The 23,570-nt window shown below is 49.4% G+C and overlaps 1 protein-coding gene across 1 annotated transcript in view; it reads right to left on the minus strand.

Annotated features, from left to right (window-relative positions):
- Window positions 1–23,365, minus strand: part of TNFRSF8 (TNF receptor superfamily member 8) — a 39,381-nt gene extending 16,016 nt beyond the window's left edge. The window contains exons 1-9 of the mRNA XM_035019771.1: window positions 23,208–23,365; window positions 17,190–17,342; window positions 13,607–13,700; window positions 13,087–13,286; window positions 11,751–11,867; window positions 8,594–8,743; window positions 1,951–2,044; window positions 1,604–1,749; window positions 29–130 (exon numbers count right to left, since the gene is read on the minus strand). Of these exons, the coding sequence (XP_034875662.1) occupies window positions 29–130; window positions 1,604–1,749; window positions 1,951–2,044; window positions 8,594–8,743; window positions 11,751–11,867; window positions 13,087–13,286; window positions 13,607–13,700; window positions 17,190–17,277 (991 nt within the window). The 5' untranslated portion in view covers window positions 17,278–17,342; window positions 23,208–23,365. The remainder of the gene's footprint in view (window positions 1–28; window positions 131–1,603; window positions 1,750–1,950; window positions 2,045–8,593; window positions 8,744–11,750; window positions 11,868–13,086; window positions 13,287–13,606; window positions 13,701–17,189; window positions 17,343–23,207) is intronic.
- Window positions 23,366–23,570: the final 205 nt, after the last annotated feature.

Consider the following 23,570-nt stretch of genomic DNA (forward strand, 5'->3'; position numbering starts at 1 on the left):
CCCAGGCCCCAGGGACACATCCACTCACTCTGCTGAATCCACTTCCTGCAGGCCCTCCGGTGGCACAGGAGGAAGGACACGGAGCCCAGGACCACCACCAGCAGCAGGACCGTCCAGAAGAGCATCGGCCCTGGAACACAGAGGCAGCCCTGCACCCTCTGCCCTGATGCTCGGGGGCTCTGAAGTCTACACCACAGCAGTGCGCCAGGGGCCCCCGCTGCAACCTCCCCACATGGTCCTCACCCCGGACTATGATCTCCTTCTCCTGGGACACAGACACCATTGGGGCTGGCAGGACCCGGTCCTTCCCCAAGCAGGAACTGAGACCCAGACCCTCTGCCTCCCTGGTGCAGCCCTTATCCACCTGCCCTCCCTCCCCTGGCTCGAGGGGGCCCATCAGGGCAGCTAAACGGTTCACAGAAACGAACCATTTCTAGATTGTGAGAAATTGAGGAGTCGAGGAGTCAGAGGAAGGAACTGAGGTCCAAAAGAACATGGTCTGGGGGCCGTGGGGGAGGGCCTATGCCAAGTGCGGCCCCCGGGGCAGCCGGCAGCACATTCAGTGTGGCTGGAGTCGGGGGGGGGGGGGGGGGGGGGGGGGGGGGGGGCGGGGGGGGTGGAGCAGCGAGGAGGGTGAAGTGGGGAGTCTGATAGGATTCCCAGCTCCCCTCCAGATGGGCAGGCACGGGGTCTTCTCTGCACATACACCCACTCAGCACCTGTTCCCTGAATATCACGTAGGCACCATTACCATCTCCTTTTACAAACGAGGGAAACTGAGGCTGGCGAAGATTAAGTAACTCACTAAAATGGCAAAGGGTAAACCGCAAGAATCACGGCTTGGGCCAGGCCAGGCCGGGCGGCCCCAGCGCCCACACACTTCACCACTATGTGGGTATACTCTTTTACAACTTAACTCAGGACTTAACTTGTTCCTTTTTTTCCTTTGTCCCTTATGAAGATGGTGTATCCAATCACTGTTAAGTCCACGTTCAGGTGTTAAAAAGTAGTAGGTGCCATGTATGTGCTTCTCAAACTTTAACATGCATGCAGATCTCCCGGGACCATGTTCCAATACAGACCGTGGTTCAGCGGGGCTGGGGTGCAGCCCTGAATTTGCTCTTCTAACAAGTTGCTGATGCTGCCAGTCCAGGGCTGCGCTTTGAGGTCGGCTGGCTGGAGGACTGCCGCCACCTCGTGTCTGACACTAGAACTGCAAGCCCCAAACCGAAGCCTACCTTAGAATGCCTCCAAGGAGCCCCGTAAGGTGCTAGCTACGTATACCCCACCGCTTACTGCCCTGCGTGGTCCGTGCGACAAAACTGAGGCTCAAAGGAATTAAGCAACTAGTCAAGGTCATGTCTTCGTTCTCCAAGTATTTTCTGAGTAGCAATTATGGGCCACGGGGATGAAGCTGTGAATAAAATCCCTGCCCAGAATCGAGGAACAATCACTAGCAAGTGACAGAGGCACATCCCCAGCTCAAGAAGCCAGAAACCTGGGGTCAGCTCTGGTCTCCCCCACCCAGTGGATGCTGCTGCCCAGGGAGTAGCCTCCCTCCTCCCGGCCCTCTGGGAGGCAGACGCTCCTCTCTAATAGTTACCTGAAACCAGAATGGGCTTTGCCGTGGAGGAGAAAGAGATGGGTGTGCTCGTTGATATGGGGGTGTCTCCCCAGGCGTGGGTGATGCCCCCTCCATGCTCCTGACTGATCTGGGGGTCTGCCGAGGAGACCAGAGGGGCAGGGGCACTACCAGGAGAGAAGCCAGAAGTAAGACTGACGGTGGAGATGGAGAAAGGGAAGCATGTGCTCAGGAACCATTCCCAGTGGTTCCAGCCCAGAGCCGGGCACACATCCTCCAAAATGACTTGCGACCTTGGCACAGAGATCCAGCCCAGGCCCCACCTCCAGCCCCAGCCCAGCTGCCCCCAAAAGGGGCCAGGGAGTCACCTGGTGGGCGTCTTGCTGTCCTCTGGGTTGGTGCTGCACTCAGGGCGGGCCTCGGAGGGAGGGAGCTCATCTGTGGCATCCCTCTCAGCTGCACCTGCAGGGAGTGGTCTTAGAGTTGGTGTCAAGGAGCCATACCCAGCAGGACTGGTAACTTCCAGGGGAGGCGGCATGGTGAGGCCAGAAGGACATGGCAGCCAGGTAGACTCGGGCTAGTGTCCTGACCCTCTTTCCTTCTCTCCCTCTTTCCTTCCCTCCACGCAACAACTCTTTATTGAGCACCTACTATGCATCAGGGACTGTCCTGGGAGCTGGGATATAGCAGTGAGCAAAAGAGACAAGATCCCTGTCAGGGGCCATTGCTGCGGTGTCTTGAGGGGGAGCTATCTAAGCAGAGGAAATCGAAGGCAGGGTGGCCCCTAGGTGGGGGAGGGAGGAGCGCGAGCACATGGGAGAGGCTGGTGAGCAGCCATGTTAAAACGTGTGCACGATGGTCCGTTGTACACAATTGTTCATAGCGGCATTCTTCATAGTAGCCAAAAATGTGGAAACAACCCAAATGTCCATCAACTGGTAAATGGATAAATAAAACATAGTATACCTGTACCTGAATATTGTGTGGCAATAAAAGGGAACAATGCACTTATACACGCTACAGCACGCATGAACTTCAAACGTATCATGTGCAGTGAGAGAAACCCGACACAGAGCCCATATTCTGGAAATGTCCAGAAAAGGTCCATCTAGAGGGACAGAGAGTAGGATCAGTGCTTGTACGAGCTGGGGACGGATACGGGGGTTGACTACTAAAGGCATGAGGTTTCTTAGATCATGGTGATGGTTTCACAACTTTGTAAATGTCTTTACAATCATTGAATTACACACTTAAAGCTAGTAGGTTCTGGGGTATGTCAAGCATACTGCAACAAAGCTGTTCTTAAAAATTAGGTCTTGCTCCCCAAAGCCAGGATTTAATTAGCAAGGGAATGGGATCGGTGCGGTAGGTTACACCCCCGGCCCCCCTCCTCAGGCGGGGAGGTGTCTGTATCCCCGCCTCACCAAGGCCCTGTGACTCGGATGTTCAGTGGAGCAGGATGGAAGGAACAGTGTGCCTGTTCCCAGCCTGGGCCTTTCTGCACTTCCACCACGGCTGTAAGGAGAGGATGCTCTGCCAGGTGGTGGTCCCTGCTGGTCCCAGAAGTATGAGAAACACTCGAAGCAAACCCAAACCAAACCTGTGAGCCCAGACAAGACAGCAAAGGCCCAGCTGACCAGGGGAGGAGAGCTGAACCCTGACATGTCAGCGTTGTTTTCCACGTGTTATGCCTGCAGCTAGAGCTGGCTGAGACGGTCAGGCCTGTGTCTCGAAAGATCAAAGTGGAAAAGCTGATCCTCATCTCCAGCCAACTGTGATCTCACAGGAAGGTGGCTTGGTGGCTCTAGCCTTTCTGATTTTATGTAAAAGAGAAACCTAATAAATACATATAAATAAATAAATGTAAATACTATCTCCTGATATTTAAACACAGCCTCAATTTTTTGAAAGTTCCTTTCTTTTGAAATCAACTTTATTAAGGCATAATTTATATAGAAGAAAATGTCCCCTCAGTTATACTGTTTGATGGGTTTTGAAGAATGTATCCTTCCATGTAACTGTGCCTTCATTCAAGATCTAGAACATTCCCACCATCCCAGAAAGTTCCCTCGTAACCTTCTGCCGTAAATCCTCCTCCCACATTCAGGCAACCACTGGTCTACTTTATGTCACTACAGATTAGTGGGCCTGTTCTAGAATTTCATTAGACAGATTCAGGCAGTAAGTACTTTCTGGGGTCTGGCTTCTTTCTCTCAGCATAGTATTTCTGAAATTCACTTATGTTGCACGGAGTAGTCTTCCATTGTAGAGATGTACCACCATTTATTTATCCATTCACCAGTTGATGGACATCAGGGTTGTTTCCAGTTTGAAGCTATTATAAATAAGGCAGCTCTGAATGTGCTTGTACAAGTCTTTGTGAGGACATATAATTTCATTCCTCTTGACACTTCGGAGGGGGAAGCCTGTGCTGACCAGACAGTATGCCTCTGAGGACCCATTCAAAGATGGTCTCCTCTGATCTGACCCAGCCACTCTTTTTACAGATGGGAGAGAACCACAGCGCCAGACCTAGAGCCAGAAGGCAGGACTCCGGGGTTCCAGCCCACAGCACACTCCATTGGACCACGCCACCTCCTGCCTGGGGACTGAGCACAGTCTTACAAGTTTACAATTAACTGCTTTTCTAGGGTTAAGAAAACTGGCCCACATTTGAAGTAGGTCATGCCCAGCCACGATCCCTCTCTACCCCCATGTCCCTGGTGGCGGCACCCCTCCTCTGATGTGGTGCAAAGCAGATCCCCCACCCACACTCCTTTCCCTTCTGAAAAGCTTTCATGGTGCTTCTCAGATTCTTCCTGAAACACTTTGAAGAGAAAGTGAAGCAAGGATTAATTTTCTTCTTGGATTAGTAGTATCCTGAGGAACTATCCCCTTTGGGGGGGGGGGCGGTCTCCAAATAGATGCTATGTCTTTCCTCAGGGTCACCAGACTATTACCTGAATTAGTTGAAGCCTGCAGGCTTTAAGCTATGAGGAAGATGATACAATTTGCTATGATAATTTCTATTTATTTGCAAATCAGTATTTGATTAAGTTTAAAATGTCATTGGTTTCAACAAGAGTTGACTTTGAGAGGACTGGAGGAGTTCCTGTGTTGAAATATATCACCGTGGCTACCCCCACGTAGCACCATGAGGGGAAAGCCCTCTGGCCTCTCTCTAAGGCAGCCTCAGTCTGAGCTCCCACTGAAACACCTGCTGGAATCCAGCAACAGAACTGCTGTCCTGGGGCGCCTGGGTGGCTCAGTTGGTTAAGCCTCTGCCTTCGGCTCAGCTCAAGATCCTGGGGTCCTGGATTGAGCCCCACGTCGGGCACCCTGCTTAGTGGGGAGTCTGCTTGTCCCTCTCTCTCTGTCCCTCCCCCAATCCCCACTCATGCTTTCTTTCAGTATCTCTCTTTCTCAAATAAATAAAACCTTAAAAAAAAAAAAAAGTACTGCTGTCCTTCTCTAAGTGGAGAAGATGGACCCAGTGCTCCTTGGGTGCCTCTCAACCTCTCCATGTGTATCATACCTTACCTGTAGCCTTCCTCCTTCCTCCCTGGTGTAGTGACCCTCCCCTTTTCCTTCTCCTTTAAATCTGGAGGTGAGCAGAAGGTATTGTTTAGCCCCTACTTAGTCTGCCTGTGTTCTCTGGTAAGGGCCCACTGAAAGAGGAAAAAAAAAAAAAAAGAAACTACCCATTCTTACTCCCAATTTAGAACTAAAAAGGATATTATTTACCGGACTGAAATATTTCTCTTTAAATCCAAACACCTGATCCTCGGGCCATTTGAAGGAGAATGATCTTAGCATCAAGGTCAAATGGATTCTCTTTTAATGCATCCAACAAGTACTTAAAATCAGATGACATTTCATCTTCGTATCTGGAGTGTAAATTTCTTGTCAGCTTTTGAATTTTCCCTAGAATTCTTAACTGCCTTTCATTTTCTTGTTGAGAAAAGAATAATGTGCCTTTACCATATGATCAAGTTTTTCAAACATACTACTCATGAAGTTTACTGAAATTCTTCCTTTCATTCCCGCAGACAAGACAATTCACTGGAGCCCTCCTTCATTTTTCTGTTCTTATCTGGCTCAACTGGTCTGCAATACAGCTGTCATACTGGGACTTCCCTGCTCTCCTGGGATAGAATCACTGTTTTCTAGAGTCATGGCTTTTGTTTTGTTTTGTTTTGAGCCCCTCATTTAGCCAAATAACATCTTCAAGTAACTTTCTAAGAGAGGACACATGAGGGAAAATCTTTCTGCCCTTTTATGTCTGAAAATGGTTTTGGTTTTTTTTTTTTTCTGCTTCCAAACTTAATTGTATCTTAACCGAATAGAAAATTCTAGGTTCAGAACTAAGAAGGAGCTGATGTGGTTGGTAGAGAGTACTCCAGGCTGGAACTCAGGATCCTTGCGTTCCAGTTCTAGCTCTGGTCCTCTCCATCCATAAAACTAGGTGGGTAAGACCAGATCACGGGTGGCGACAGGCTTTGAATTGGCCCTCAAAGACATTCTGTGTGGTGAGCACAGTGATCTAGCCATCCATCTCCTAGGTATTTACTCGTGAGAGACGAAAATATATGTTTACACAGAGTTGTACAAGAATGTTTGTAACTGCTTTATTCATAACTGCTCTAAACTGGAAACAACCCAAATGTCTGTCAACTAGTGAATGGGTAAATAAATACATCTATTGTGTCTAGGTAGGAGTAATCTTATTCATCCTGCTTGCTCTTGGTAGGTCCATCTGAAGTCTCGCATTTTTCAGGTCAAGTATGCAAGGAGAGTTGGGGCATCACTGTGGGTACAAGGCCCAGAGCACTCAGGGACCGGGTCAAGAGGGCCGTAAGCGATGGGAATACAGAAGACCCAAGGCTTGGGGTGGGCGTGCACAGAGGGAATTACGGCACTTCCGCTGACATGAGGCCTGGAGTACACCAGAGTCCCGTTGGGAGGGTCACACCAGTGGTCACCAGACCAGGCTGGGGCTGTGAGGCTGCCCAGGGACTGTCTACTCTGGGAGCATGACTGGGGCAGGGCACGACCAGATGTCCCCACCCATGTGCTCTGCTGACAGAGGACACAGCAAGAACAAGAAGCAGATGCAGCCAAGAGAAGCCTCCTTCTTCCTACAATGGCTCCCCAGTGCCCTCTGGCACAGCTTATCATGTTCACTAGGAGAAATGCGTGAAGAGTCCCATACTTCACTGCACAGCAGGTACTGAAGGTGAATTGAGAGTTGAGAGGCAATACTTGGTAACAAGCACACTTTCCAAAAGCCTTTTTTGGTCCTCTTCTCTCTTACTGTTTCTTTTTCACGGCATTCTGTTCTCTCTTTATGGATGTGACAACTTCTTGAATTCTTCTGTGGACGCTAATTTAAAATTTTAAACGTCTATTCCTCTTCCTGAAGCTATTTCTATTGCTTCACCCACAGTTAGTTTTCTGTTAGTGTATCTTGTTATTCTCCATCATGCAGCTGGTTTTCCTTAACAGTCTGAATAGCTTTACTGCTCACTCATTATTTAAAAGGACTCTGCTGAATATTCCAGTAGCTGGAGGGGACGGGGGGGGGGGGTTCTTCTGCTGTGGGGCTAGCATGGCCTTTCCACAGCAGGTCTCTTCCCTGAGGAGGAGGGCCGTCTGGGAACTCTGGGCCCATGGTGGGGAGTGGGGCCGGCAGTCTTCACTTCAGGGTGAGTTAGCAGGGGTAGCCTATCAATAGGCTACACTCAGAAACACACAGCCGAAGAGGGCTTTACACAGGGGGGTAATACCACACCAGCAGCCCTGTTTCCCCAAATGCTCCTTCAGTGTCTTCAGCCAAAAAGTTGATGATCGTCACCAGAGGATGAAAACTCAAGCTCCATCTGTTCCAACTGCTCATGTCCATGGTGTACCACTGTCTCAAGTTTCTAATTTTTATTTTCAAGAGGAAGTCGCACCCCACTGCACTGTTCCACCCATCTCCACTTCACTCCCATCTTTCCTTTTACTTGCCTGCTCTGAGCCAAGAGCCTCCGTGGGGATCTTACAAGCAAGGTACCTCTCACTTTTCCTGCAGCACTCATGGAGTGAATTCTGGGGCGAGCTTTCCTCCCCCTTGTTTCATTTGTCACCACCCTCCCATCTGTTTTCTACCTTCTAGAAATTTGTTGAAATCTCTTGTCTCTTGATTAACCTTTTTTCCCCCCACCGTCAAGAGTTTATATTTTTCTGCACTCTGGCAAACGTCTACCATCTTTTTTTTTCTTTGTTTTCGCTTGTTGTTTTTTTATTTAAGTAAACTCTATGCCCAACATGGGGTTCAAATTCACCACCCTAAGATCACGAGTTGCACACTCTACTGACTGAGTCAGCCAGGTGCCCCAAGTGTCTACCATCTTGAGTTGGAACCGTCTTCAAAAATCTCATATTGCTCTATCTTGACTCAATGAAACAGCCTTTCAAATAAGTGAAGATTTTACCAGCCCAACAATTTCAGAAGGAAGAATTTTTTAAAAATCATCAGAATCTCTTACCAAGGGGCGCCTGGGTGGCTCAGGTCATGATCCCAGGGTCCTGGGATTGAGCCCCGCATCCAGCTCTCTACTCAGCGGGGAGCCTCCTTCTCCCTCTCCTTCTGCCTGCCACTCCACCTGCTTGTACTCTCTCTCTCCCTCTCTCTCTGTCAAATAAATAAAATCTTAAAAAAAAAAAGTCTTACCAAAATGCCAAATCTAGATTTTTTTCAAGGTTTGTTGTTTTTTTTTTTTGTAATCTCAATGTGGGGCTCGAACTCACAATCAAGAGTCACATGCTCTTCCAACTGAGCCAGCCAGGCACCCCCAGATCTAGATTTTATTCCACTTACCAGATCTAACTATCTAAACAAAACCAAAGCCCAAACCTGACCTAGTTAACAACTAAGGTTGAAGGTCATTTGCCCAGTTGGGGGTGGAGAGAAGTTCAGCTGCAGAGGCACAGATTTCAGCCCCTTGGTTGGGGGTGCAGACAGCTTACCCTGGGGTTTGGTGACCATCCCTGGTGGGCAGACGGAGTGGGGGATACAGCGGGCACAGGAGTTGGTGGCTGATGTGGCACAGGACATGCCAGATCGACATTCGCAGACTCGAGAGGAGTTCCACGTGCACGGCGCCTTCTCCATCAGGTCTTCAAAGGGACACAGAGAAGGGTCATGAGGAAGGATCTGGGATGGCAAGGGCAGGGGGTCCAGAGACCCCCCAGGAGAGCAGAGAAGCATCTGCCTGGAAGCAAACACTCATGTGACTATTCTGTTGAGCAGATCTTTTGGCACACTCAGAACAGGCTGAGTGGAGGAAGGTAGGGAAAAAAAAAAAAAAGAACATGTACTATATGATTATGTTCACAGAAAATGCTAGAAAATGCAAAATCTTCCGCAGTGACAGAAAGCAGAATGATGGCCTGGGAATGCAAGCAAGGTGAGCAATGGTGGGAGGGAGGATAAGGAACACGAGGAAACTTTCTGGGGAAATCATTTTCCTTGATTGCGGGGACGGTTTCACAGCCTCACACTATGTCAAAATGTATCAAATGGCACATTTTGAACACCTGTATTGCACTGCATGCCAATCCTATCGCAATAAAGCTGTTAAAAAGAAAATAATCTAGAGAACAGGGTAAGCAGGCATGGGTATAGATGAACCCACACTGGCCGTGACTTGATCATTCTTTAAAACTGGGTGAAGTCCATAACCATTCCTGACACTACTTCTGAATATGTTTGAAATTTTCAATGATGGAGCACCTGGGTGGCTCAGTGGGTTAAGTGTCTGCCTTCAGCTCAGGTCATGATCTTGGGATCCTGGGATGGAGCCCCGGGTCAGGCTCCATGCACAGCAGCGAGTCTGCTTCTCCCTCTGCTCATCCCCCCCGACTCGTGCACTCTCTCTCAAATAAATGAATAAAATCTTAAAAACAAAGAAATTTTCAATGATAAAAAGGGTTTTTTTTTCCAAAAATAAAAAAATAAAATGTTAGAGGTTTTGTAAAAGAAAGCATGTGATAATGCATTTACATATGCTTGGGAACACTTCATGTGCTCTAAATGGGTGAAAATAGAATGACCGCCTTAGTAGATTAATGTGACTTGCTCATGAGGACTTTTCTCAATCAACAGGATACTTAAGAGACCTCAAATGATAAAGAACCTCACAGTCTCTTCCTGAAACCTCTAGACAGAGTGGGCATTGGGGAGGATTTGGAGAATTTGTGTGGATGGCAAGAGTGAGCTCAGCAGTGAGAGAGATGACTTGGGACAGTGACAGCTATTATCACGATAATAGCTTTTAATATCATTGATTGTGTGCTAGGCAGTATTAATATCATTGAGGGGGGGGGGCCTGGGTGGCTCAGTCAGTTAAGCATCCGACTCTTGGTCACGATCTCAGGGTTGTGAGATCGAGCCCCGTGTGGGGAATCTGCGCTCAGTGAGGAGTCTGCTTGAAATTCCCTCCCTCTCCTTCTCCCCCCCCTCACCCCCACGTGCACACTCTCTCTCTCTCTCAAAATAAATAAATAAAATCTTTTTTAAAAAATATCATTGAGTGCAAGCAAGGCAGCAGTAATACCATCGAGTGCGTGGGGGTCCTATTCTCAGCATTCTGCCCAGATTGACCTAGTTTAACCTATTTAATTCCTGCAACAGCTCTCTGAGTACTATTATTATGCCCATTGCAGATGAGGAAACTGAGGCACAGAGACGTTAAGAAACCTGCTTGTGTTTATCAGCTGCAAACTGGTAGAGCCAAGGTTCGAACCCAGGCTCTTGGGTTCCAGAGTCTGTGCTCTTGGCCCCTGTTTTCCACCCCACTGCTTCGCAGGGCTTTCATCCTTAGAGCTGAAGGAATTCTCAGACGCAGAGCCACCTCTTGTTTCTCTCTCTGTCATGGTGGCTATGACAGATTATATTTTTTCCAAAAATGGCCAGAGCAGTATTTCTGGCCCCGTCTGCTCTTCCAGGCCTCTGCCACTTACCCGTCGAGAAGTTCACTTTCTTCTCCTACCGTTGACTCTATTGGGATCTGTGATTGCCTCAAGAGGTAGAAACTGGCGGAAGTTACGCCATGTGACATCCAAGGAAAGGTCAGCAGAAGGGATAGGACTTGTCCCCCCCCCCCCCCCGCCCCATCCTTGGAATCCGGCCACCAGGCCTTGAGGAAGCCCCCAAGTTAGCCACCCAGAGGCCAACGTGGAGGGCAACTGAGGCCCCAGCCAGCAGTTGGCACCAACCCCAGACCCATGAATGAAAATGCTTTCAGATGATTCCCGCCTCCAGCCTTCACATTTTCCAGCTGAAACCGCAGACATCGTGGAGCAGAGACCAGCCATCCCCTCAGTGTCCTGTCTGAATTCTGACCCACGGAATTCATGAGTACAATGAGTGCTTTGTTTTTTGCCACCACATTTTGAGAAAACTTGCTATGTGGCCTTAGTAACTGGAACGGTGTTCTTTCCTCTCTTGGCCTCCCTTGACTTCAGCCAGGGTGTGAAAGAAACCTTGGACAAGGAGACATAATCGCACACGCCCCGCCCCTCTGTGAGGGGGCTGGGGCTGCACCCAGCCACAGCAGTCCGGGGCCTGGGCAGCTTCCCCTGCCCTGCGCGGCTCTCATGGACACCGGGGGGCAGCTGGTGGTGCTGGGAGGCTGTGCTGAGCGGGTCAGGTACACAGCAGTCAGCCAGTGAGTGCCCGTTCTGAGCATGCTCTAGGGACAGTGCAGTGACTGACCAGCGCCCAGAACCTCCAAGTCCAAACTCTGGCCCTGCTGCTCTGGAGGGCCTGTGGCCTTTGTAAGGCCTCAGTGTTCTCTGTACAATGGGGACAATCATAATCCACACACCAGAAGACAGCTACCAAAAAGAACGAGACGAGCTTGGAACAGGTAGATAATAACGAATGTTTCCTTGCAAGTGTGAGCAAATGGAAGCTCTCTGAGAAGGGGTCACCCCCATCAACACCCCACAATAAGAATGGGACTCAGTAAAGGCCAACTGCTCAGAGACACCAGCGAGGTGAGCTAGGCTCCCGAAGGCTGAGCAGTCCCAGAATGAACTCAGGGTCCCCCAGCCCCAGATTCTCGGCTAAGACCCCCTGCTCCCAGGAAGGAGCCCCTGAAGGGGACGATGAGGCCCTTACCTCCAGAACAGGTCACACAGGCCTTGCAGCGGCCGTCCTTGTCCAGGTAGTAGTCGGGGTCACACTGCTTCCCACAGTCCGATGACCCCTGTGCGCACGGCTGCTGCGAGGTCAGCCCTGGAGAAGGAAGCAGAGAAGCTCCAGGCCGGGCCACCTTGGCAGAGGCCCCCACCTCCGCACCCAGTCGCCACCTCCAGCTCCATGGCCAGCTCCCAAACTCCACGCGTGTCAGATCAATCTTTCAGAGGGAGTCCTGAAGCCCAGAAAGAGAAGAAATGTATCTGGCTATTTCTAAACTGCAATCTTTTTTTTTTTTTAGATTTTATTTATTCCTTTTTCAGAGAGAGAGACAGAGCACAACAGGGGGAGCAGCAGGCAGAGGGAGAAGCAGGCTCCCCGCTGAGCAAGGAGCCCGATGAGGGACTCGATCCCAGGACCCCAGGATCATGACCTGACCTGAAGGCAGATGCTTAACTGACTGAGCCACCCAGGCACCCATGACTACATTAAAATTTAGAAACATCTCTCTACGGGCGCCGGGGTGGCTCAGTCAGCTGAGTGTTGGACTCCTGATTTCAGCTCAGATCATGATCTCAGGGTCCTGGGATGAAGCCCCACATCAGGCTCTGCACTCCATGGGGAGTCTGCTTGAGGATTCTCTCACTCTCCCCTTGCTCACACATGTGTACACATGCACTCTAATAAATAAATCTTTTTTAAAATAAAATTAAAAAACAACATCTCTTTAGCAAAGACACCATAAAGAGAATGAGAAGGCAAGCCACCGCGTGGGAGGAGGTCTTCTGCACACCACGTGGGATGAAGGGCTCAAACCCAGAATTGTAAGAAGTCCTATTAAGAAGTCAACTAAAAAGACAAACAAACCCCAGAGAAATGAAAACATACATTCACACAAAGACTTGTTTTTCATTACAGCCAAAAAGAGGAAACAACCCAAATATCCAAAGATTACTGGATAAACGTGAGCCACCATGAAAGGCTAGTCAGTCATAAGCAGGAGCGAACTGAGGGCCCTGTCCGTTGCCGTGGGAACCAGGAGGGCATCAGATCAACACCTGCTCCCTGGCAAGCACCTCCGTGTCGCACTTAGGAGGCACTCAAGCTGTCAAACAGATGACTTCTTCCATGATCTACTCTGGCCCTCGACGCCTTCAGCCTCCAGAGACCCAGAGACCCTCTTCTCCCCGGACCGGGAAAGACTGCAGCCCAGGGTCCCCCCACCACCGCCCCCCGGCTGGACCACCCCACAGGGGTCGCCCGCCAACGACACGCTGTTGCCCTGGGAACCACCCCACAGCTTCTCTGGAGAACTCACCCGGATCGGGACTGGGCTTCCGCACCGAAGAGGGAGAGCTGGGGGCCCTGGTCATTTTGGAATCATTTTCCACGGTGAGGGAAGCACCCCCTCCAGGAAGCGTGGTCCTGGCCTTGGAGCTTGCCGAGGAAGTCCCCAGGGGCCTGGCCTGGGGGGGCCTGCTGCCGAGAGAGAAGCCAGAAATGGCACTGCCAATTCTCCTGAGGGGGCAAACGGAGGTCTGTTCTCAAGGGCAACCATCTCCGCAGAGAAAGGGGCCCCCAGACCCTCTGCCCACAGCCTCTGGCAGCCCCACTGTCAGCTCCTGGGAGCAAGGACTGTGATTTCTAGGCTCTTCTCTCACGTGCTTAGGGAAGACTGAGCACACGGTGGGGCCTCAAATGGCTTGTGGGCTTGACAGAGAGGCACCCTGGAATCCTGACACCGTGGGCTGAACCCCACCCACACCACAGCCAGCTGGGCTCCGGGCATCCTATGGGCCGGGACAGCCAAGTTCAGCTGGATGGGGAGAGGGAGTCACCTGGCGGGCGCCTGGCTGGCTTCGGGGCTGGTGCTGCAGTCAGGGCTGGTCACTGGGGAGGGTTCCTCACAGATGGTGTCCCTCTCTGCTGTACCTGCCGGGGGGGGGGGGGACAGCAATGCAGGAGTGACAGACGTCACGGAGGAGTCAGGAGATTCACTGAGACACACTGAGGAGACGTCATGGAGGAGCCTAAAGACTCTAGGCATAGATGTTTTACCACCACAACCCAGAGTCGGGAATGAGGTGCTTGGAAACGTAGCGGCCATCTGACGTTTGTGCCTGCCCAGTGTCCAGTCCCCGTTGTGGTAAAGCATCCCGATTTCCCCTGGGGAATACTCTCCAATCTCAGTATGTGTGTTCAGGAGCTGAGACTGACTCACATCCCTCCCTTCCAGGAGCAAACACAGAGCAGGCTGGACCCATCAATCCATTTGATTCCTCTGACCCTGATGAACTGGTTCAGGGACGGGCACATGACCCAAGGCATGCCCATGAGGTACAATACCAAGGTTTTAGTTTTGGTTCTTGAAAAGGTAGGAAGGAGGAGCCGTCTTTCCTCCGGGGTTGGGTGGGAAGCAAGCCGGGAGCTGCTGGTAGGTGTCTTACAGATACCTACACATAGGGGAGGAGAGATGAGAAATAGGAAAAGACAGAGCTCCTGGATCCAGCCATGCCTGACATCACGCAGAGCGAGCCCCAGACTTTGCAGTTACATGAACCAAAAAATTTTGAGATTTTGTTACCAGCAACTCAAAGATTCCTAAAGAATACTGGGTGCAAGTGGAGTAAAGAGGAAAACACACAGCACTTTCTATAAGCAGATCTGAGTTCACCTGATACTCTATCACATCCTCGCTGTACCCATCACACTGTGTGATATATAGTAAATGTCTAATAAACAGCATGTCCTCTTCCCCATCTGGACTCCTGTCCATTGCTTAGAAAGTGTCCCACATGTGGGATGTGGAGGTGACATGAGCAATGAGGGTGTGTCTTGTGCTTCTCAGTGCAGTGGGGTGATGAGGACTGGTTCAGATATTCCCTGCTCTGTAGTCTGGAGCAATTTACCCATCTCTGGACCTCAGTTTCCTCAGTTGTAAAAGACGGCTAATTCAGCCTGCTTGATGGAGTTCTGAGCCCTTCAGGAGAGAACACCTGCAGCTTAGCTATGGGCTGACTCCTAAGCAGAAACTACTTTCCATTTTACGGCTGGAGAGTTGCCCTGTGGGAGCATCCACAGGGGAGTCCAGGAGTTAGCCAGCGGCGCTGTCCCATAGAAATATGATGGGAATCACACATGTCATTTGAAATTGCCTAGTAACCACATTTTAAAAAGTAAAAAGAAACACGTGAAGTTAATTTATTTAGCCCAATAGACCTCAAATAGGTCGGTAGATATTCAATATAAAAAAGAGTTAATGAGCTGTTTTACACTTTTGTCTACTAAGTGTTTGAAATCTAGTGAATATTCTACACTGACAGTGTATCTCAACACAAGGAGCCACATTTTAAATGCTCTCTGGCCGCATGTGGCCAGGGGGACCGCTAGGGGCAGCAAAGGTCCAGGGGCAGCAGAGAGAGGCCTCTGGCGCCACCACGTGGCAGTCGCAGGAACACCACGAAAAGGGCCTCACGGGCTGGAACAACAGACCTCCACTACTTTTCCCAGAGATGCAAGAGTTTCTGAGCTGGAAAGTCCCCCAAGGCCTTCTAGTGACAACGTCACATTTTACCGGTGGGAGACTGAAGCCCAGGATGGGATGGGAACACGCCCCACACATGCAAAGCTAACAGTACCCCAGGTGTCTGATGCCCAGCCCAGAGCATTTTCCACTCCACCCCCTGGCCCTGCTTGTGGCCCTAGATGACCAGGAGCACCATAGGCATGGTCTTGGCCCTCACGAAGCTACGGCCCAGGGAGGGAGGCCAGCACTGATCAAACCAAGAGAGACACAAATGTTCATATCCATGTTTGCGAAAAACACTGTGTGATAAGAGATCACAATGCAGACGTGACCTGTGACAAGTCGCAGGAGCCCTCTTGAGGAAGTGATGTCTGGACAGAGAGCTCAAGGCTGAGGAGCTGACTGAGTGAACAGGAGGGAAGCGTGTCCCAGGCAGAGGGAACCGCATGCACAAAGGCCTGGTAAGAGGGAGAAACACCGCGCACCCACAGAATCGAAAGAGAGCAGATCAAGTGGGGCCAGGAAAGGAGGCACTGAGTCTGAGGCTGGAGGAAGGACAACATGCATGGCACAGGACCACGTACAGGATCACATCCTGGAGACTGCCTTGGGAAGATGGAGTGGGTGCCCTTTCCCCTAGTCCTCCCACTAAAGACAGCTAAACGCCATGTGCATGTGTCTAAACAAAGAAGACTCTGAACAGTGGAGAGGAGAAGGCCTTGGAACCCAAGGAATGACACAGTGGTGAGTCCCTTGGGTTTTCTCTTTGTTCATCTATCCGAGACATGGAGCCAAATAAGCCAGCAGCCCAGAAATGCCAAACAGCACAGACTTTAAAAAAGAAGTGCCTCCAAAAACCTGTTCTCTTCTGCCAAAGAATCATGTCATTATCGTTGGAGTAATGAGAAGATACTAAAGTGTTTTTTTAGCACGTGTGTGTGTGTGTGTGCATGTGTGTTTGTGTGACAGAGAGAAAGAGAGAGAATCAGATTTGGTTTTGCAAGGGTGGCCCCGCCTGTCTGCCATGCGCAAGGAATGACAGGAGGAACTGGGGGTGATGAATGGGAGACAGAATTAGGGGAGCAAATGCCATGGGACTGGGAGATGCGCTGGCTGTCGGGCGTGAGGGAAGGAAAGGAAGGACGGACAGTGGGAGAGAGGGTGGTAAGGATGGGGCTTTGGAAAAGGACCAGGTTAGAAGTGGGAATGTCATGGGCTGGGTACTGGCACTCTTCTCCCCAGTGGGCGTGGCTCCCTCTGATTCCATCTTGCCCCCTCCCCGGCCTGTGTGGCCGTGGCACCGCTATGGGGCCATGGTCCGAAGCCCACCCACCCCCATGCCTCCCTTCTGAAAGGTGCCCTCAATACCACCCACACAGCATCCATGCCCCTTACCTCCTTTCTGGCCACAAGCCTCCTTGTATTGTCAGAAAATTAGAAGCCCAGAGAGGGTAAGGAATTTGCCTGGGCTCACACAGCAAGTTGGAAAAGAAACCCAAGTGTCTCAGCAACTCTAACTCTCAATGCCTCAATAGTGAGTTGGGGAAACTGGCCCTAATCCTCTGGGGAACTCCCAGGACAGAGACTTGAGGTTTGCTTCTTGTTTACCAGGCATCAGAGAACTTCTGCCCCGAGCCTCAAGCCAATCCAAGACCTCATCCAGGCAGGCCTGTGCCTCCGGCCATCAGGGTCTCCTGAGCCAGGGACACAAAGTGCAGGGAAGGGGGCTCTGCAGTGGCTGGTGCACCTACAGGATCTCGAAAGGAGACAGCAGTCTGTCCAACAGGAAGGAGGAAGTGGGAGGTCGGAGGTCGTTTGGAGATCTGGGGCAGTGGCGGGGGAGGGGTGCAGTTGGGCCCAGATCTTGGTGCTGGGCTGAGGGTGGGGATACTTACCCCGGAACCTGACGACCATCCCTGTGGGACAGACGGAGTGGGGGATGCAGCGGGCACAGGTGTTGACGGCTGATGTGGCACAGAACATGCCAGGCCGGCACTCACAGACGCGGGAGGAATTCCCTGAGCACGGCACCTTCTCCACAAGATCATCTAAGGGACACAAAGAAGGGTCACAGGGCACAGGGGGAGGACGGGGAAGGGAGCTAGAGAACCCTCAGAGCCAGTTTGGCACGTGACAGAAGATGCCGCCTTGGCCTCCCATTGGGCAGGGAGCTGGCATGCTCAGCCCTTCTTTCCAGAGTGTTCCTGCAATGGGGGCAAGAAGCCAGGCGGGGCCAATGAGGCAGCCTCCACTTCCCCGCCCAGATCCCCGGACGTCAGTACAATCATATTAAAAAGAAATTAATGCCCCCATTTTAAAATGGGCCAAAAAAAAAAAAAACACGGGGAACACTTAAATGCATATTGCTACATGAAAGAAGCCAGTCTGAAAAGGCTACGTGCCATGTGATTCCAACTCTGTGACATTCTGGAAAAGACCAGACTATGGAGACATTAAAAAGATCAGAGGCTGCCAGGGGTTTGGGAGGAGGATCCTAAACCTAATATTCATGTCAGTATTGCTCGTAATAGCCAAAAAGTAGAAACAACCCAAATGTCCATCAACCGATGAACGGATAAACAAAATGTGGTCTATCCATACAATGTGATATTATTCAGCCACAAAAAGAAAGAACCCGTGTTACAACATGGATGAACCTTGAAGACACTGCAAAGTGAAAGAAGCCAGTCACTAAAAGCCATATATTAATGGCTTTGAAAGGTCCAAAGTAGGCAAATCCACACAGATAGAATGTAGAGTCGCGACTGGAAGGGAGTGGAATGGGAGGAGAATTGGGAGGATAGGGATTTCTTCTGGGGGAGGTGGAAATTTTCTGAAGTCAGATAGTGGTGGTGGCTGCATATTGTGACTGTATTGCACACTTTAAAATGGTGAATTTTAGGGGCGCCTGGCTGGCTGAGTCGGTAGAGCTCACCACTCTCGATCTCAGGATCGTGAGTTCAAATCCCATGTTGGGCGTAGAGCTTACTTGCAAGAATAAATAAGTAACTTAATTTTTAAAAATAAATAAATAAAATGGTGTATTTTATCTCAAGAGAAAAAAAAAAATCACTGGTATAAGTAATCGGCAAATGCAAACATTCGTGGAAAGCTACACAAGGCATCCTTGGTCAACCAGAAATGGCGAAGGCTTCCTGAAACACAGAAGGCAGGTGGGGTTGCATGGAAGAAGAAGACCAAAGCCTTCAGCCCAAAATATACCCAAGAGGGTTCTTCTGGGAGAGGCTCGGTGGGGGGTGGGGGGTGGGGGTTACTCCAGCCTCCCAGCGGGTACAGGGCACGGGCAGGCCCCAGGGAAGCCGATAGGGATTGCAGCAGGAGCACCCAGCTGGGTCAGTCTCCCCACGCTTCTCATCCACTTATGCCACAGATCCAGAAGCCAAGCAACTCCCCCAGGAGACTCTTGGGTGAGGTGAGCGAGACAGTGCCCCAGGGCTGGTCCTATGTGGGAGGAAGGGACCCTGCAGACCCAGAAGATCAGCCACTAAAGAACACATTCCCCTACCCCAGTGATCAGATACAATGTGTGCAGAAGCGTCACCAAACACGAGAGAAAACCAGCACCAAGAAAAAAGAGGTCCAAACTCAAAAAGAACTAACTCTCGAAAGAGCAGATTAAAAAAAAGAAAAAGAAAACAAAAACAAAAACCACGGAACAAGCCGTTAGAATCAGTACAATTAACAGTCTCAGAAACTTGCAGCTATAAAACGGAATCCCCTGGAGCTCAAGGAAGGAGAGAAAGGAAATCGAACCCATAAAAAAAGAATCCGCTGGAGCACAAGGCTGTATTTACCCGTTCATTTCATGTTGGCCCGCAGAAAGACTACATTTCCCAGCCTCCCTCGCAGTTGGGTTTGGATCATGTGACAGGATCCTAGCCAATGAGATGTGGACAAAAATGATAGGCGTTTCTCCCAGGCCTGGCCCCTAAAACCATCTCATGAGGCTCTCTCATCTGTCTCTTCCTAGCTGTAGTGGCCCAGGAGTAGCCCCTAACTCTCGCCTGCACCCCAGGAGCAGTACTGAGCAGAGAATAAAGTCCTGAGAATTCTAGAAAATCTAAGGGAGAGGCAGACTGAGGGCAAACAGTAGACATCCCTGGAAAATTCAAGGAAAAAGCCCTTAGAGTAGCAGCCCAAACATAGTATCTCAGGCCTGGGCAAAGGTGGGAAAGGCTGCTGGACTTGCTTTCAGAAAGGCAGGCCCAGTGGAAATGAGCAGAGGCCCCGGGAGTGGGGTACACCTCTTTTCGGGTAGCAGGAGCTCTGGTAATGCCTCTGATGGAAGGGAAGGCAGATCCCTCCCCCAGCAAGGACGACGCCCATCTCTGGCTGCACTCTGCCTCCCACCCAGGCCCTCCGGCTCCTAAAATCAGTTTCAAAAGTAATATTCGGGATTCCTCAAAAAATTAAACAGGATGACCACATGACCCAACAATTCCACTGCTAAGTATATACCCCAAAAGAACTGAAAGCAGGGACCTGAACAGATTATGGGTCGACGTACGTATACGGCAGCACTACTCACAACAGCTAAAAGGGAGAAGCACTACAGTGTTCATCAGCAGGAATGGATAAAATGTCGTCGATCCATCCAATGGTGTATTAGCCTGAGGCCTGCTACAATGTCTTGAAGACATGATGCTCAGGGAAATAAGGCAGTCACAAAAGATAAATATTTTAGGATTCTACTTATATGAACTTCCTAGAGTAGTCAAATTCACAGAAAGTAGAATGGTAATTGCCAAAGGCTGGGGGCACCGTGCTAGGGGGCTACTGTTCAATGGGGACAAAGTTATAGCTGGGGCAAATGAACAAGTTCTGGAGCTGGGAAATGGTGAGAGTGTTGCCAAAAATGTGAATGCACTTGATGCCTCTGAACAGTACACTTAAAATGGTTACAATGATCGGGCACCTGGGTGGCTCAGTCGGTTAAGCATCTGCCTTCAGTTTAGGTCATGATCCCAGGGTCCTGGGATGGAGTCCATGTTGGACTCCCTGCTCCACGGGAAGCCTGCTTCTCCCTCTCTCTCTTTTATAAATAAAATCTTTTTAAAAAATGGTTACAATGATCAATTTTATGTTATGTACATTTTACCACAGTATTTTTGAAAAGGAACGCTCAGCCCCCAGCTGAAGCTCTGAGCAGAAAAGACAAACCAGAGCCCAGTGAGGTGGGGTGGGTGTAAAGGAGAAGTCACACTGTATCAGGGCAGAAAGAAGGCAGTAACAGAGCTGCTGCCCCTGCTAAGCTTAAGCAAAAATAGAGAAGTGCAAACACACTATAGCAGTAAAGAAGGAAGGGAGGGAGAAGGGAAGACAGAAAAAGAAAGAGAAAGATCTAAAAGAGACAGAAATACATTTTGGAAAGATAAAGAACCCACTCTAAAACAGAAGCAATCCCAAGAGTGCTTCACACTATAAAAGAAGTTAATAAGAATATAAATTCAGTGGGACGCCTGGGTGGCTCAGTCGGTTAAGCACCTGCCTTCAGCTCAGGTCATGATCCCAGGGTCCTGGGAATGAGTCCCACATTGGGCTCCTTGCTCAACGGGGAGCCTTCTTCCCCCTCTGCCTGCCACTCCCCCTGCTTGTGCACTCTCTCTCTGACAAATAAATAAATAAAATCTTTAAAAAAAAAAAAAAAAGGTACAGGTACAGGTCAGTGAAATCTAACCAATCAAGCAATAAATCAAAATGAAAAATTCAGGAACAGAGAAGCTGTGTTCAATGTACTCATAGTGCACAATGAGTAAGTTTAAATAGCAAAGTAAAGCTAACAGGCCAAGGGACTGAAGGTTACAGAAAAGAATATAAACACCATAGGCAATAACAAAGTAAAAAAAAAATGTAAGTAAGTAATAAAAGTCAGGAAGAGGATAAGGAGGCAGCAAGCTAATTACTTCATTTTTCATTACAGGAAGCCAATCTACCCTATCCCACCCAAAAACTGAAACAAGCAGAACATGATTTTACCACAAGAGATAGTTATTCCTTTAATGATTTCCAACTGCTTCTTGATTTTCATAGCCTCTTCTTAATTTTAGAGGGTTTTATTTTTACAAACTGCTCTCTTGTGATTGTTTTATTTTCACTTTAGTTTCTTCCTTCTCTGATACATTTGAATAAAATTAAATGTAATCACTTGAATGTCATAAACAGTATGATCCCATCCTCTTAAAAATCCCTTTTCTCAGGGTGCCTGGGTGCCTGGTTGGTTGAGCGGCTGCCTTCAGTACAGGTCTCAGGTCCTGGGATCGAGGCCCACCTTGGGCTCCCTGCTCAGCGAGGAGTCTGCTTCTCCCTCTCCCTCTGCCCCTCCCTCTCGTGTGTGTGCGCGCGCATGCACACACTCGTGCTCTCTCGCTCTCTCAAATAAAGAAAATCTTTTTAAAAAAATCCCTTTTCTCTATGTGTGTATAGTCTGTCTGGCTGCGAACATTCCCATTCTTCCCTCTATACAGAGATACAGAGAAGTGTCAGTCAGACATCCAACGAGGGGGAAGGGGGCAGAGCTGGCTTTCTTCCTCACACTTATGTATTGCTTGAATGCTTTATAATGAATGCCTATAACTTTCATTTAATACAATGCAGTCACTAATTTTAAAAACTTAAAGATATACCAAAGAAATGCTAACATAGACAAAGAAGAATGGCAATATTAATATCAAACAAAATGGAATTAAGGCAAATACACTGTAAGGAGCAAAGAGGTATATTTCATGCTGGTGAAAGGTCTAACACACCAAGAAAACACAGTATTCATGAACATTGTACCTAATAACAGCTTTGACGTATAGAGAGGAAAAATAAACAGAACACAATGAAAATCTGATGAAAAACAAGCACAGGGGAGATAGATTTTACACATCTATCTCAGACGTCAACCTTTGGGAAGGTGACAAAAATAAGAATGCAAAAATAAAGAGTGCATATTATTTCGGGGGACTTAGCTGGCTCAGTCGATAGAGCATGTGATTCTTAATCTTGGGGTCGTGAGTTCGAGCCCCACGTTGGGTGTGGAGATTCCTTAAATAAATAAACTTAAAAAATCATTTTGAAAGAATGCATATTACTAAAATAACACAATTAACAAGCTTGATCTGATAGGTATATAGAGAATTTTGTACCTAACAAACAGAACACACATTTTTTCCCCCAAACACACTAAACATGGTTTAAAAATATGAACATTAGGGTGCAAGAAATCTCAACAAATTTCCCAACCCCACCCCACAAAAAACCCACACAAGACAAAACAAACACCAGAGAGCACACAAACCACATTCAAGAACTATAATAAGAAATTGACAGTGAAAGTGCTATGGGAAGCCTCCTCCTGGAAGCACTTGTGGTCTTAGGTAAAGAACACAGCTCTTGGTGTCAGACAGACAGCTCAAACTCCAGATCTGCCACTTACCAGACTTTTGTAACTTTGGCAAGGCCCTTGACCTGCCTGAGTCTGGGTTTCCTCACTGTAAAGCAGGGATAAGAAAAGACTTTCCTCCCCCACCCCCCGCCCTGGCTGGCTCAGTCTGTAGAGCATGCGACTCTTCATCTCAGGGACATGGGTTTGAGCCCCAAGTTGGGCAGAGAGATTACTTTAAAAAAAAGAAAAAAAAAATCTCAAAGGGGTTTTGTGAAGATTAAACTCAATAAATGTGAGTTCCTCCCTTGAAGAAACATGTTAAGGAAGTCTCTCTAAAAACGGATGCAAAACTTCATGGCTGATATCAATTCACAAATTCAGAGGGGTAAACTGAGGCACCAGGGGGCCAACTCAGAGTCCAGGCACCAAATCCTGATGCTCCCCACCTTCTCTGCCTACTCCCCCCCCCAAAAGGCCTCCCCTCCCCCGAAGCTGCCCCTGGAGGGGAGAACAAGGCCCTTACCTCCAGAACAGGTCACACAGGCCTTGCAGCGGCCGTCCCTGTCCAGGTAGTAGTCGGGGTCACACTGCTTCCTGCAGTCAGATGACCCCTGTGCGCACGGCTGCTGCGAGGTCAGCCCTGGGGAAGGAAGCAGAGAAGCTCCAGGCCAAGCCGCCTTGGCGAAGACCTCACCTCCCCAGACTTGACCTCTCATCCCTAAAGCCCTTCCCAGCTCCACCCCTACGCCCTCCAAACGTGGGAGTCCAGCTATCGGGTTCTACACGGAGGCGTTGCCAGGGCCAGAGCAGACCTTGCCTAACTAAGGTCAGCGGGCAGGCGGGAGCAACAGCACAGATTGGGTGGAAGACCTGGGCCTGGGGGTTC

This window comes from Mirounga leonina, unplaced genomic scaffold (assembly GCF_011800145.1).
Source record: "Mirounga leonina isolate KUSES-001 unplaced genomic scaffold, KU_Mleo_1.0 Mir_173, whole genome shotgun sequence".
In the NCBI taxonomy this organism is placed as follows: Eukaryota; Metazoa; Chordata; class Mammalia; order Carnivora; family Phocidae; genus Mirounga; species Mirounga leonina.